Source organism: Brassica napus, chromosome A2, assembly GCF_020379485.1.
Source record: "Brassica napus cultivar Da-Ae chromosome A2, Da-Ae, whole genome shotgun sequence".
Lineage (NCBI taxonomy): Eukaryota > Viridiplantae > Streptophyta > Magnoliopsida > Brassicales > Brassicaceae > Brassica > Brassica napus.
This window is the reverse complement of record NC_063435.1, coordinates 4,190,296-4,204,291: the sequence shown is the minus strand read 5'-3', so window position 1 is coordinate 4,204,291 and position 13,996 is coordinate 4,190,296. Positions and strand designations below refer to the sequence as shown.

The window sequence follows — 13,996 nt, the reverse complement described above, 5'->3', positions numbered from 1 at the left end:
AATCCAGCGTTTACTTGGTTCCAAGGGCTTAAAACGGTTTCATTGAGTTCACTCTTTGTAAGTAGTAATGTGATGTTGTGTGTTGTTTAAGACAAATCTAGTTTTGTAATAAAACAAGTTCAACGAAAAGAGTTTTCTTGCAAAAGGAAAATAAAAGCTGAATAGAAATGATTCAATATTTCACATCATACACCTCACTCACATCTAGGCGTTGTGGAACATGTAACCCGCCTGCTGTTTCATTCAGTATGTATAATATATGTCCTAACAATTCGAGGTTTTTTAGAATCAATTTATATGTAACAATGTATGGTTTTTTTTAAACGAGGAATTACGGAATCAATCGTACAAGACTTCTCTTAGAAACACTTTCTTCACCTGTCATACAGTAAAGATGAGAGAACAAGATTAAAAAAGAAGAAGATGAGCCTTGAATTGATCATGATCACTCAAAAATAAAATAAAAAGAGAATTAGGAGTAAGAATTGTTAATTACTTGTTCTAGTGTGAGGAACATAACAACATTCCAAGTTCCTAGTCGTGTAAAATTTGGTAGGAATCCTTTGTAGAATGCCATGATTCCCTGTAAACAGAGCACATATTGATTGGTATCAAAAGAGGAAAAAAAGTGTATAAGCGTGAACTCCAAAAAAATATGATTGGGAATCAACCTCAGTCTTCATGGTTTTGATGAAGCAATCGATTGTGCTTCGGTAAGTAGAGTCTCCCATCATTCTAGATTTCACCTGTGAAGTGTGAACAACACCATACCAAATACACCAATAAAGTAGCTATAAGAGCTCTGTGAATGATAAGGTTCTATAGATCTAATTCAAATCATTACTTGTCTCTTGTGTTTTGTCTTTCAAAGAAAATAACTCAAAATGGTACTGTAACCTTGTTGTTGTTCTATGTAAAGGAAGAAAAATGAACTTTACCACATCAATTGGAGAACCGATACAGACAGCAAAGAATCCTGCAGCTAAACCAGCTAACATATGAGTTAGAAAACTGTCTCCAAATCCCGGAATTTTCATAATTATCTGCATGTGTATAAAAGTATTAAAAACAAACTGGTACTACTAACCAAACACAAAAGTAGAAGCCAACAAACATTATCAGAAACAACTAATGAGTTAAAGAAAGAAAACATCAACCCACCTCCTTGATTTGATCATAACTAGCTAGCTCTGCAGCGTTTACAATAGCGTTCCTTGCTATATTAGGACCAAGCCCTGTCCACAGCGCACCAACTCCTTCCTGTTTTTTTATAAATTCAAAAAGTCTATATTATTAACTCTCTGATATATAACAAAGTATATTATTGACATGTTTATTCGAAAGATTAGCTTACTAACAAGCTTCACAATGGTATAATAAGCGTCTACAGCTCCTGCATAACGCCTAGGAACCCCAGCCGGTAACTTTCCTTCCGACTGTAGCCGAACTTTCACAAGATCAGTTGGATTAGCCACTATAATAGCTATAGCTCCTGTTAACAAAGCTGCAAGAATCTTTTGGTAAAGTGGAATATCCCCAATAAAGTCACTTCCAACCAAAAACGTCTTGACCTGGCCAGAGATATCGCAACATAAGTGAGTATACAAAAGAGAGAAGAACATAGAAGTAGAAGTGAGACTCACTCACAGGCTCATATAAACCAATCCTTAAACCACCGTAGATACACTGACGATGAAGACCTGCAATAACACCTTTCCAAAGCCCTGAGATACCTTCTTCTCTAGCAATGGTGGATAGAGTACCGAAAGAGCCTCTGTACTTGGGCAAACTATCACCGTCACCAGTGGGGATCTTTCTTTGGAGCTGAAGCCTTACTTTGGCTGTGTCCAAAGGTACAGTAAATAGCTGCAACATCACTCATCAGGGTTTTTGACTCAAAAGGCATACAAAAAGTCACATCTTTGAAACAAAACACTAAACCATTAGCTCATTTATTATTATTGTATAAGCCTCAAGAAATGGACTTTAAGAGTCGTAGGCTAGACTAATCAAAGTCGATTCCTTTTTTCTTGGTCTAGTCTACGACTCTAAAGACCATCATCATCAATGCTAAATCTAAAGGAAACTTCTTCATCATCATCATCATCAGTGACATAACTGAAGAACTAACTAACCAACGATAATCGAATCCAAAAGATTTGACCAACTCAAAATAGATACCTCTGCGAAACAAGCAGCGAAAGCGCTGCAAATGAAAGTTTCAAGGAACGAGATCTCGATCCGATCAGCCATTGTTGTTAGCTCTTATAGATAAAGCGAGATCTCAGAAGCACCGACTGGGGCAAATGAGGATTAAAAATCTCAACTTTCTCCTCTGATGATTGATGATTGATGCTGATTCTTAAAAATGGGGTTGAATCAAGAGTAGTGATGAAGGAAAGTGAGATCTTCAATGGCATAAACGGATTTGAGGAAACAAGTAGAGAGTCTCAATCCTATCGTGTGTGATTACTATTTCCCCTACTGAGTACGATCGAAGGTTTCTTTTTTTATTATTTTTAGAAAGTTTTTTTTATTTTGTGTCTTCTAATTAAAGTTCAACACGTCACTAGGCTAGAGAGTAGAGAGACCCTCCTTGTCCGCTAGAAGGTTACTACTACTCAATAGTCAACGTACAGCGAGAAGTAACTCATCACTATACTCATTTGATTCAGGAAGTAGATAGAAGTAGAACACATATCCAACATCCATTATGGTCAAAAATAAAATTTATTGCACAAAGTTAGATTTTATGGATTCTAAGAATATTTCTGGATTCATGTGTTCCTGATTTAAGCTTTGATTGTCTAGAAAGTTGAAGATTATGAGCTCACAAAGTGTTACATCTAGATATATACAAGAATGAAAGTAGTGGTCGACATCATTTAAGAAGAGGTTGGAGCTTACAAAACTACATTTCTTCAAATCGAAGGGATTAAAGCTTCGAATGGTATGTATAATTGCATATAAAAAAAAATGCAAGTAGATACAACAGAACAAATGCAACTCAGATCTAATTGGTTAGACTAATTTAACAAGTTTGACCGAATGTTAAAAAATATAGGCGAAGATAGTCAAAATACAGAAGTAACTGGGTTAGACTGTAATTTATGGGATATTTTTGGTTTTGTTTGTAAATAAACCAAAACTTGTGGTTCTTTCTCTCTCTTCTCCTAAACCTCAGTCGCCGATCGATCAGAACTCAACAGTGACGTCACGAGAGAAAGACAATGGCGGCGACTCTTATGAACAGAGCGATCTCCAGAACCGAACCCGTCGGTGCTTTCAGGCTCTCGCTCAACCTCCTGAGAAACTTCTCAGCCCCGGCGGCGGCGGCATCTCCGTCGACTGAAAACCCTAGCTCCGATCCGATTAAACCGAAACGAAGGAAGAAGAAGAACCTAATCGAGGTGGCTCAGTTCTTACCGAACTGGGGAGTCGGATACCATATGGCCAAAGCTCACTGGAACGGAGTCTCTTATGAGATCACTAAGATCAATCTCTACAAGGTTTGATCTTTTTCTTCTGTTGTCAACAAAAGCTTTGTGGGTTTGTTGTGTTTGATGGTTCGATTCAAATGCAGGATGGTAGGCATGGTAAAGCTTGGGGAATTGTTCACAAAGATGGTGAGTTTTTGTTCTATCATTTGCTCAAAGTCTAAACCTTTTTGTCATATGTATGAAGTAATGCTAAGTTCCCACTCGCTATTGATCATAAAGTCTAAACATTTTCTTTAAATATATGAATTACTGCTAAGTTCCTAGTCGCTATTGATCAGAAAGTCTAAACCTTTTCGTGGTCTTCTTAATTGCACTGATGTTAAGATTATGCAGCTTCAGTGAGACTTAACATATTCGTAAATGCAGGCTTGCGAGCTGCGGAAGCTCCTAAGAAGATAAGCGGAGTTCACAAACGATGCTGGAAGTATATCCCTAACCTGTCCAAGACCACACCTGCAACAACAAGCTCTACATCCGCCGCTGAAGTACAAGCTGCTTGATCTGTTTGCTTCCACTGTTTGTGGTATCTGTTTGCAGTTTATTATTACCTTTGGAAGATAGAACTCTTGTTACTTGATAAGTCACTGTTGAATCTGTCGGTAGCTTTGTAGGAAAAAAGATCTATGATCCTCGGATGATGTTTGGTTTTAGGTTCATCTTATAAAGACTACTTGTACGCTTCTTGAGATGGATTTTGATGTGCCTGCATCGCTGAGCCTAGAGCTTAGCTACTATTTTATGAACTTGTTTTGTAGGAGATCTTCTGGTTTAAACATCTAATAAAGACCTCAGTTATCGACAAAGTTTTGTTTTTTTTAATTGAGAACCGACCAGAGGTGGTCTTGGCTCTTTTGGCTCCAGGCACAAACATCTTTGGCTTTGAAAGACTAGTAATAGAATAGGTAGCTGTGTTTAAATCTGTTCATCTTTTACTGCTCGTTAAATTATCTTCAAAGAAGAAGTCACTAGCAGATAAGGATCTTGGAAATCAATGAGAAAGATCCTTCTTTTCTTGATTCAAATCACATTTGAATTTTGAATCATCTCTTCAAATTGGAACTCACAATTTAAGCACGAGCTAGCTCAAATGCTTGATAAAAACAAAAGACAATGAGGCTTTTCTTCAGAAAACGAAAGAGAGAGAAGAAACCTATACACTTAAAGCTTTCAGTTTCTGTTATTCTGTTTCTTTGCTTCCAAGGAAGTTCCATCTTTTAAGGTTTCACAAGCGTCTTTATCCATTCCAAGGCTGAAGAGAGCAGCAGCCTGGAGATAGAAAGCCGTTGGCCACTCAGGAGACACTACTTGCGCCTGCATTGCATCACCAAGAGCCTCTTGAGGCTTGTTGCTCATCAGATAACACAAACACCTCCTTGCAAAAACAGTTGGCGATACCATTGTCCCATCTTCTATGAACTGCAGATACAATTAACAAACAGGGATTAAGTGGAAAATATGTTTCTCTTAGTAACCAGCTTTTTGTTCCTTACCTGCGTGTAACATTCAATGGTAGTGACAAAGTCTTTGCCTTTGAACGCAGCATCTCCTTGTTTCTTGGCATTTAGAGTCTCCTGAAGCTGGTCGGTCCACACTTGGAACGAGAGCTGTGTAATTGCAAATGAAAATGAACATAAGGAAGATGATCTCAATGGAAGACTACACAAGATTTTGTACTTACCTCATTTGCTATGCCCTCATCGTCTTTGTAACCCACTTTCTCAAGAATCTCATGAATCGCGGTGAGATCAAGTCTTGAACAAGCATCTCCCAAAGGTGTCAGCGAAGTTGCTTCCTTTGGAGAAGCAGCTCCATGTGGAATCCCTAGTAAGACATAGGACGGAACCTGAAGAAAAAACATTAAAGATAACATAATAAGAAGATGAGAGTCGCAATATATGAAGAAAGGACATTGACTTAGTGTGAGCGCATACATCAGTTTCCTTCTGAAGAGGAGCGAGTGAAGTCACTAGAGATTTCACATTTGGCCTTTCACGAGCTTCATACTGCAAACAACGGGAAGCTAAGCGAACCAAATCGGCTCCATCATCATTAGAGAAATGACCTTCAAGAGCCGAGTCCATTAGCATCATGAAGTTCTTCCCACGAATCAGATCAAGCGCCTGTACAACAACAATGATAAGCATAGATCAAGAAAAGCTGAGAGGTGTTTAGTGTGCTTATAAATGTGCGCTTACATGGCTTGGTGGTATGTGTTTGCCACTGAGAAGATCTAGCAACAGCGTTCCAAAGCTGTAGACCACGCTCTCAGGAATCACTCTCCCTGTATGATATTGATAAAACACACATCAGATACATAAGCTGACGCCATTGCATCACATATCAGTTAACCGACCTGTTTTTAGATACTCAGGAGGTGTGAAAGCCAGATTAGTGCTGTAACTCTTCCCATCCCTACTATTCTTCATAAGACCGAAGCAAGATAGTCTCGGATCACCATCCTGTAATTCAGATTATAGAACATGATTAAAGATTAAGCACAATAAGAAAGAGAGGGTCAAAGATGATAGTGACCTGGTCAAACAAGATCCTGTAAGCGTTGAGATCATGGTACAAGGCGCGACCTTTGGTGCTGCAATACTCGAGTGCTTGTGCAAGATACAAAGCCACTCTCACCCTCATTGCCCACTTCATTGGCTCGCTATCCCCTGCATACATCATCATCACCCATTATCAACCAATAGCATTTAACACATCTTCTACTAATAAAGATGGAACCACAAATAGAAACTTCCAAACTAAATCTCCTAAAGAATTGATCAGACCAAACAAGTAGACTGTTGTTCCCTTACAGTGGAAGAGATGCTTAGAGAGAGTTTCAAAAGGCATAAACTCAGCAACGAGCAGTCTCTCATCTCCTTCACAACAGAACCCAATCAAGTTCGCCAGCCTCTCACTCCTCAACTGCCCCACAGCTTTTGCTTCCTCCTATCAAATGGAACAGTAAGCAACAACGAAAATGACAAGACCCATCAACTGAAAATGAGCAAAAGGAAGAGACTTTAAGAGAGTTCGTACAAGAAACTGACGAGTGTCGGGCCAAGCGGATCTGTTGAAGCGCTTAACAGCGATCCACCGGCCATCTTCGAGTCTGCCTTTGTACACGACGTTGGGAGCTTTAACGCCGTGTTCGGACACGATGCTGTCCGTGGAGAAACCTGAAGTGGCAGCTCGTAGTTGGTCGAAGCTGAACTCACTAAACGACGGCAAATCCTCTGTTCCGTTTTCTGTCGGAAAAATTAAAAAAAAAAGAGAACTCAACTTTTTAGAGAAATGTAAATGCGGTAAAGGTAGAGACTTTCTACTTTACAAGGTTCTACCTAGATCAGAAGCGTCGTTGAGAGTTGATTTCTGATGTGTTGGCCACCAGCAGAGAGACAGCTTAGAGCAGCGAAGTCCCATTGAAAGCTTTGATCAAAGGTCTAAGAAGAAGCTTTAGAGATTCTTTTTCTGTGTCTTGAGTCACTTACTGAGATGTGAAGAGAAAGAGAAAAAAAGGTTTCTTTTTTTTTTCTCGAGGAGAAAGGAAAGGAATCTGCGAGAAAATTTATATAGCGCACGTACTGGAGAAGACACTGGTGAAAGAAAACAGTATAATACTTGTGGATCCAATGTTTCTCTCTCTCTCTCGCTCTCTCTCTTCTCCTCTTTTTACTTTGGTTTTTCAGAAAATATCTAACATTTTCTTTTATTTTTCTAAATGTAGAATATTTATTTCAAACTAGATTTTGAACTGAATAAAACAGTATATTAGTTCACTGGTTTATATATTACTAATATTTAAGTACACATCATCTCACTTTTCAAAAATATATGATAGTAGAAATTTAAATATATTTTACAAATTTAACTAAAGCTATAATCATATAAAATAAATTTATTTTTGCCATAATTATCAATCATATAAAAATTTCGCTCTAAAAACTAACTACTTTCTTCAACAAATTTATTTTTGCCATCTAATCTCTAGATACTCAAAATAATGTATCACTCCCTCTAAATAATATGAACCAATTAATCTGTTAACGTGATTTTTTTAGTAACACTTTTAAAGGAGGTGCAACATGAGTACTGTCAATGTGATCTTGTTTCTAAAAATGGATCCCAAACACCATTTTGTAATTTTTTTTCTCATCAAGACACCATCAAACTAAAAACAATAAAAATATCACAAACTCGTGCAGATAACATTTTAGAAATCTTGGAAAATGAATGATATGAAAGTTTTAGAATGTTTAAGAATGCTTTATAAAATGGATGTTTAAATTGTTTTGCACTTCTGAAAATGATTTTTTTAAATGCGTTTTAGCAACTCTGAAACGTCGGGTTTATAATTTATAAAAGTAGTATGGAATCTGTAAGAAAAAATAAATCAGGGACAAAACTGTAAACTGAATGGTCAAAGTCAAAACCATGTGTGCATGCGTGTGGGTGTGAATATTATTAGGGTTCATCTATGTAATAACCAGAAAGGATAGATAAACAAGAATATAGAATCTTAACGTAGTAACTATTTTGTACTATATCCAGAATGTTAATTGTATCCAATTTACACACAAAAAAAAATTGTGTTTAACTAATAATGTGTTCGCCACACTAAACAGTTTTTTTAAAGGCTGGTTTTCACCTTTTAATTAAATTATACTATATGTGCAGTTGAACCCATAAGCTAAAAACTTTCCAGCTAAAATGACGCAGACGGTGACTCAACAAAACGAAAGAGGTCCATGAAGCATTTTATATGCAAGTCAAAAGCTTCTGTAACGACATATACTATCAATATGCATGTATTTTTTCATAAGAAAAACTAATGTTGGTTGGTGGTGACAAATAGGATTTTGATGATAAATATGGTAAAGGAAAGTAGTGATAGAAGATGACTTCACGCCTGTGCCAAGGAGATGTTTGTTGTCCTTTGGGGGACACATTTTAGCCTAAATTAAGATGCTCTTAAGTGACCACAAGTCAGGACCACAATAAGCAAAATAAGTGAAGATAATAATAATATTTCTTCTTAACAATGGAGTGTGATTCATTTCGGAGACTTAAATTGCATATATGTGTCAAAGACGTGCTTGGACTCATGGCTCAAGAAATATAGAAACCAGTAACAAAATCATATTTTGGCACCTAATCTATCTTATTAAAACTCAAGTACAAAATTGGAGTGTTTGAAGACTTGAATAGGACTTTTAAAAATTTGGAGTGTTTGGAAACATGGATTGCAGTCTTTTAAAAAAAATATTTTTGTTTGAAAACAAAGATAGTAGTATTAAGAAAAAAAGTAATGGGCTTATGTTTTTTAAAAAAATTGAAAATTATCTAGGCCACTTTTAAAATATACCAAAATGGGTCAATCTAAAATTTTTTTTTTCTAAACTAACCATAAAACAAAATTTAAACTTTATATACATATTTCAAATCAAAATAATAATTCAAATTTGATTTATATCAAAAATTGATTCAAAAATATACATATATTCAAAAATGAATTTTTACTAAACTATTTTTCAATAACCATTATAAAAAAATATTGTCAATATATATAAGAAAAATATAATACAAAGCCCAATTTGAAATACCAACTCAAATTATGGTTTTCATATTTCATATTAAGTTTTAAAAATATAATATATGTAATTATTTATATGATGGTATGTATAAAATACTATTAATTATATGATTACTTATATGATGGTACATATAAAATACGATTAATTATATGATGATAAAATACAATATATAATAATGACTAGGGATGGGCTTTTGGATACCCATACAGGTTTAGTTCTGATCGGTTTGTATTTTGGGTTTTCGGAATCAAAGATTTCAGCCTTATTAGAATGTTTCTAAATTTTGGTTTGAGTTCGATTTGGATCTTTGCGGGTTTGGTTTGGGTTTGGATAACTAATTTAAATTATTTTTAAAGTCTTAAATTATTATATATTTTAAATTTCTCAAAATGTATAAATAAAATAATATATTACGTATAAATTTGAATAACATATGTCATAATACTTAAGCTTAACATATTAATTGGCTTGATTTAAAATTTTGGATACGAAATCAATAATTATTTTAAGTATTTTTGGTGATTTGAGTATACTTTAACTATTTCAGATATTTACTTTTGACTATCTATATATATTTTCAAGTACTTAAACCAATTTAAAAGTATCATTTTTGATGTTTTATATACGTTAAATCTACAAATAATTAATATATATAAGTATATAAATCTATTTTTAGATAAATTCGGATATCCAAATACTTCGGTTCGGATCAGATTCGGTTCTCTAAATAACAAAATTTTGAATAATTAGAATATTTAATCAATTTATGTTTGGGTTTGGTACTATATCTTTGGATCGGTATTGGTTATGTTCCTCGGATTCATTTTTCTAAATCCTAATAATTACATGAAAAACAAATATCAATATATTTTTCAAAATATACACCCGCGCGCCTGCGCGGGTCAAAATCTAGTATATATTATATGCGCAAGAAAACCTAAAATTGAGAAAGGGCCTTTCAGTCAAATGTTATTTTTTGTATTCTGAATACTGAATACCTTGTCTAACTTGTATATATTCTTCCAAGGATAGATTCATTTTTAAAATGCCTTGTCCAATCTGCAATTGTTAAATTTATGGAGATGTCTAGTTTTGGCTATATTTATTAAAAGTTAGACAAAGAACAGAACATCCAGATAATCATTTAGACAAAGAAAATGTCTTCTTGTGAAATCTCGGATAATCTTCTAAATGATGTGAAGAATTATAGTCTTTTTCTGGGCATATGTCAAATTGGATATTGATGGGTCTACCATGTTGCTTGTTGTGTGTTCTAAGTTGATAAAGCTATAAAATCCACTCTGTTTCTCACTGTCTTTGTGACAACATAAACAACAACACCACGTGAACGATGGGAACATTTTTATTGTTTTCTTACAAATAAGAAGAATCTTTTTGACTTTAAAAGACTAAAGTTAAAAATATGAACTGATATAAAAAAAATCATATTTATGAAAAACTGAGAGTTAGCTATTTGTCTATATTTTTTTACGTGAAAGGAGTGTTTTTAAGATCATCGAACTTGTCTGATCAGCTGAGGCAGGCTCAAAAACATGCATGGTTCTTGTGAATCCAAATCCGATTTTGCTGCCTCAAAAGAGAGATTCAAATGACAATGAATCACATGGCAACACCAAAAAAGCCCCTTTAAACTTCCAGAGACCAAAGATTTTCACAGCTTAAAAGTAGACCAACATTATACATACAATAAGATATAAAATATTCACACTTAAAAAGAGTTGGGACGATCATTTATCTTTTGGTTGGATACACATTAACCTAGCTAGCTACTTTAAAAGATCTTGATGCTTTCTTATTTCCCGCAACTGACTTACACTAGGCTTAACACTAACCTGTAAGTAAAAATTTGGGTTTGAAGTAATAATATAAACTTCAGACCCGCCCAACAGGTGATAGTTGCCATTAGTCTTTGAACATTTGGTCCGGGACTAACACACTTTCCACTCTAGCTTTATGTTCATCACGAGAGGTTTTGTGACCAAGGGTGAAGTCTGACATTTTCCTACTCTCAGCAAGTGCCATACATATAGAGAAAGCTTGTAGTTGTGAAAGGGATGAATCATACACAACTGAATATATCCCTTCCTTGATTGGTTTATAGCACAAAAATGGATTCTCTGCTGCTTGTTCTCCCTGAAAAAAAAAAAAAACAAATGTAGGAAAGTGATGATGAAGCCTAAGAGAGATTGGATATGGGACTAAAGTAGAGAATCTGTACCAAAAAGAAAAGCTCGAATGAGTTTGAAGTTGTAAGAATCCTGAGGTTGCAGCCCATATCCCAACCTCCACAATCACAAGACCCACCTGTTCTCCATCTCTGTATCAAAGACGAAGGCCCTCCTCCTTTATGAGGCATACTATGAACACCGCTTTGAAGTATGACCGTAGCACTAATGTCTTTATTTACTGCATTGTGATTTAGTGATGCCCTCCTCTTCACAATGATAGCGGCTAGCTCGTTTTTCAGCTGCAGATGATCAGACTTTCCCACGCTCTCTTGATCAAGCTCTACAGAGAAGAGAACAAACTCTCTGATGGAACCAGAGGATGGCAAAGAAGAGCTCGAGGAGACCCGCATCTGAGCAACAACGTTAGAGATGATAACACCATGCGTTTGGCCTCTGCCTCTTTGGTTTAACCATGAGCTGTTTCTGTCTTTAATAGAGAAGAAAGTGTAAACACTAATGCATTCACCCTCGTCGTCCGAGCTTCCCATTTTCTTTTGTGTGGCCGCAAGAATGTTGGTTTCTTTGTTCACTGTAAATGTAAAGAGTGGCTGGTTGTTCTTAACTGTTGCATGCAGAACGGCTCGAACCTTCTTCTCGTGAGCTGAATCGTTCACATTTACTGTTTTGCAACCGGTGATAGCCAGTTTTTTTCTTTGAACGCCAGAAGAGTGAGTTGCTCTTGGCTTCAGTAGAGGTTCTATAAACCTTCTTAAATGGCTTGTTTCTTTTTCATCAGCTAATTTACATGGCAAGGGGCAAGAATGTTGAGTAGAGTAATCGACTTCAACAACAACCTGGACTTTCTTAGTTGAACTCTTCTTGGAGGTCTTAGCCTCTTTTAGAGATAGCTTCTTAGTTGAGTGATAGAGTTTGGTTTCCTCTTGCTTCTTTTCACTCTTCTTGTTTCTACTAATATTAGCCATAGAGATTACCTCCTTGTGCACGCCAACCTCTTGACTCATTAGTCCTTTTGATAAAGTTCCAGTTCTGGGGCAGATCTTCCCTTTCAGAACCTTCTTCTCAACTCCATCTTGTGCATTAGTGTTTAGAACCAGCTGCTGCTCATCTGGTACGCTGAGACCTCCTCTATGGTCTTTAGGTTTCTTTGTCTGCCGTGAGCTACGGTTTCTCCTTTGATGCACAATCCTAGGCGGCGGAACCAATGAAGAAGGAAACCTATTCTTGACTGGCATCATCATCACCATCCGGTTATTATGACTATGGTGCCAATTCTCCAAGCGGCTCCAGGGAAGAACACCAACGCTCAAGAGATTCTCCTGAGTGGTGGTATCAGCTCTCTCCAAGAAAACAGGCAGCTTAGACATATACTTGACAAGCTCTGGCTCAACACCACCAGGACGAGTCTCCATGCATTGTTTCAGTTGAGTACGCAATGGTTGAGACGAAGTAGCACATTCCATTTGATAGTTCAATCCCGCTTAAGGACCGACATAGACTTCCTGGATCATGAAAAAATGAACACAAAGAAAAAACAAAATAAATCACATTAAATATCATTAAAATATTTCAAGTGGTCCTCACGGATCGGACTCAGAAAAAAATGGTAATGGGAGATAACAACGATGGACCCCGAAGAAACAGCTAAATAATGTATCCTCGCATTTATGAGGAACTCTACCGAATCAAAGCCAAATAGTTGTTTCTTAGCTCACCAAAAGAAAAATAGTTAACGTCGGTTTTTTTTTTTTTTTTTTTGATAACAATAACTAAACTATAATAAGAAACTTACGGTTTCAGAAAACCAAATCAGTAAGATAGAATCAACATAAAACACAGTTAAAGGAGAATTCCGAGCACCTCGTGCAAACTTGTCCGCCACTAAATTAGTTAACTTCTGTCTCTACCGAATCAAAAGCCAAGAAACTTCCTCAGATTAAAAAAAAGGAAACACAGAGAAATTACCTCAAACAGGGTAAGAGAGAAGAATGCAGAACCGGTGAAGGAGAAGAAGATGCCACTTGAGAGTGAATCAGCAAAGCGAAGATCAGAAAATATTAAAGCTAGAGAGAGAGGAAAGGAGAGTGAGTGTGACTGGGAACGAACATGATCCAACGGTTAGATAATTAAGTAAAGCGTAAATCATGCGGTTGAGATTGTTTTTTTTTTTTTTTTTTGAGATTGTATATAAATTAATATATATGCACGTTTACGTGTGCTTGTTAACAAAAGATTACAAAATAGTGAAATACTGAAAAAAAACTTTAAAATGTTAATGACTGTTGACCAAAAAATATATGTAATGAATTTTCTTAAAGATTAGCAATTATAGGATGCATCGTATATTATAATGTTTCTTTTGAAGAAAACGTATAATATAACGTTAATTAGAACAAATCTTACAACTACTAATAGTTGTCTCTTTTGTAATCTTTATATACTTTTTAAATGATTGCATCACATGATTCGCGTCGGAGAAGAATAAAAAATCACATGATTCACATCATCTTTTTTTTACGGCTTTTACGTCATCTACTCTTTTTTTTTTTTGAGAACTTCATCTACTCATTTTATTTCTCAATAATTCGAACACTTTGAAAAAATAATAATAATAATAATTCAAACAGTTTGAAGAAGAAAAACTCAACAAAATTGTTCAGGTTTCAAAAAAATAATGTCAAGACTATTTAGGACAACT

General features: G+C 35.7%; 4 protein-coding genes across 7 annotated transcripts; 1 reads left to right on the top strand and 3 right to left on the bottom strand.

Moving 5' to 3' along the window:
- Positions 1-118: 118 nt before the first annotated feature.
- On the bottom strand, positions 119-2,493 carry LOC111207158 (mitochondrial uncoupling protein 2-like). Its single transcript, XM_022704882.2, has 8 exons — positions 2,182-2,493; positions 1,648-1,866; positions 1,359-1,571; positions 1,162-1,260; positions 939-1,043; positions 672-746; positions 497-583; positions 119-378 (listed from the first exon to the last, which is right to left on the bottom strand). The coding sequence occupies exons 1-8, from the start codon at positions 2,251-2,253 to the stop codon at positions 340-342; spliced, it is 909 nt and encodes a 302-aa protein (XP_022560603.2). The 5' UTR covers positions 2,254-2,493; the 3' UTR covers positions 119-339.
- Positions 2,494-3,140: 647 nt separating this feature from the next.
- LOC111207195 lies at positions 3,141-4,181 on the top strand. The gene is made up of 3 exons (XM_022704986.2): positions 3,141-3,509; positions 3,584-3,626; positions 3,867-4,181. Exons 1-3 carry the CDS (start codon positions 3,231-3,233, stop codon positions 3,998-4,000), a joined length of 456 nt encoding a protein of 151 aa, XP_022560707.2. The 5' UTR covers positions 3,141-3,230; the 3' UTR covers positions 4,001-4,181.
- A 307-nt stretch (positions 4,182-4,488) lies between these two features.
- LOC106387267 (serine/threonine-protein kinase BSK5) lies at positions 4,489-7,127 on the bottom strand. The gene is made up of 10 exons (XM_013827095.3): positions 6,839-7,127; positions 6,537-6,745; positions 6,311-6,446; positions 6,033-6,166; positions 5,854-5,959; positions 5,696-5,781; positions 5,432-5,620; positions 5,179-5,343; positions 4,991-5,104; positions 4,489-4,916 (listed from the first exon to the last, which is right to left on the bottom strand). Exons 1-10 carry the CDS (start codon positions 6,918-6,920, stop codon positions 4,668-4,670), a joined length of 1,470 nt encoding a protein of 489 aa, XP_013682549.1. The 5' UTR covers positions 6,921-7,127; the 3' UTR covers positions 4,489-4,667.
- Positions 7,128-10,701: 3,574 nt separating this feature from the next.
- LOC106387247 lies at positions 10,702-13,462 on the bottom strand. 4 transcript variants are annotated; one of them, XM_048750410.1, is made up of 5 exons: positions 13,264-13,461; positions 12,324-12,800; positions 12,213-12,272; positions 11,331-12,146; positions 10,702-11,245 (listed from the first exon to the last, which is right to left on the bottom strand). In XM_048750410.1, exons 2-5 carry the CDS (start codon positions 12,759-12,761, stop codon positions 11,015-11,017), a joined length of 1,545 nt encoding a protein of 514 aa, XP_048606367.1. In that variant the 5' UTR covers positions 12,762-12,800; positions 13,264-13,461; the 3' UTR covers positions 10,702-11,014. The 4 variants fall into 4 exon arrangements, with proteins under 4 accessions (XP_048606367.1, XP_048606365.1, XP_048606364.1 ...); XM_048750408.1 differs by having other exon boundaries at positions 12,213-12,800; positions 13,264-13,462; XM_048750407.1 differs by having other exon boundaries at positions 11,331-12,272; positions 13,264-13,462.
- Positions 13,463-13,996: the final 534 nt, after the last annotated feature.

Bases quoted from the DNA above. Each gene is read 5' to 3' on its own strand.
- LOC111207195 (XM_022704986.2), top strand. From the start codon at position 3,231: ATGGCGGCGACTCTTATGAACAGAGCGATCTCCAGAACCGAACCCGTC. The intron at 3,510-3,583 runs GTTTGATCTTTT...ATTCAAATGCAG, and splicing joins CTAAGATCAATCTCTACAAG to GATGGTAGGCATGGTAAAGC. The intron at 3,627-3,866 runs GTGAGTTTTTGT...TCGTAAATGCAG, and splicing joins GGGAATTGTTCACAAAGATG to GCTTGCGAGCTGCGGAAGCT.
- LOC111207158 (XM_022704882.2), bottom strand. From the start codon at position 2,253: ATGGCTGATCGGATCGAGATCTCGTTCCTTGAAACTTTCATTTGCAGC. The intron at 1,044-1,161 runs GTGGGTTGATGT...ATACACATGCAG, and splicing joins GTTATGATCAAATCAAGGAG to ATAATTATGAAAATTCCGGG. The intron at 584-671 runs GTTGATTCCCAA...CTCTGTTTACAG, and splicing joins TCAAAACCATGAAGACTGAG to GGAATCATGGCATTCTACAA.
- LOC106387267 (XM_013827095.3), bottom strand. From the start codon at position 6,920: ATGGGACTTCGCTGCTCTAAGCTGTCTCTCTGCTGGTGGCCAACACAT. The intron at 5,960-6,032 runs GTCACTATCATC...TCTGAATTACAG, and splicing joins ACAGGATCTTGTTTGACCAG to GATGGTGATCCGAGACTATC. The intron at 5,782-5,853 runs GTCGGTTAACTG...AATATCATACAG, and splicing joins TCCTGAGTATCTAAAAACAG to GGAGAGTGATTCCTGAGAGC.
- LOC106387247 (XM_013827069.3), bottom strand. From the start codon at position 12,761: ATGGAATGTGCTACTTCGTCTCAACCATTGCGTACTCAACTGAAACAA. The intron at 11,246-11,330 runs GTACAGATTCTC...TTTTTTTTTCAG, and splicing joins CATTCGAGCTTTTCTTTTTG to GGAGAACAAGCAGCAGAGAA.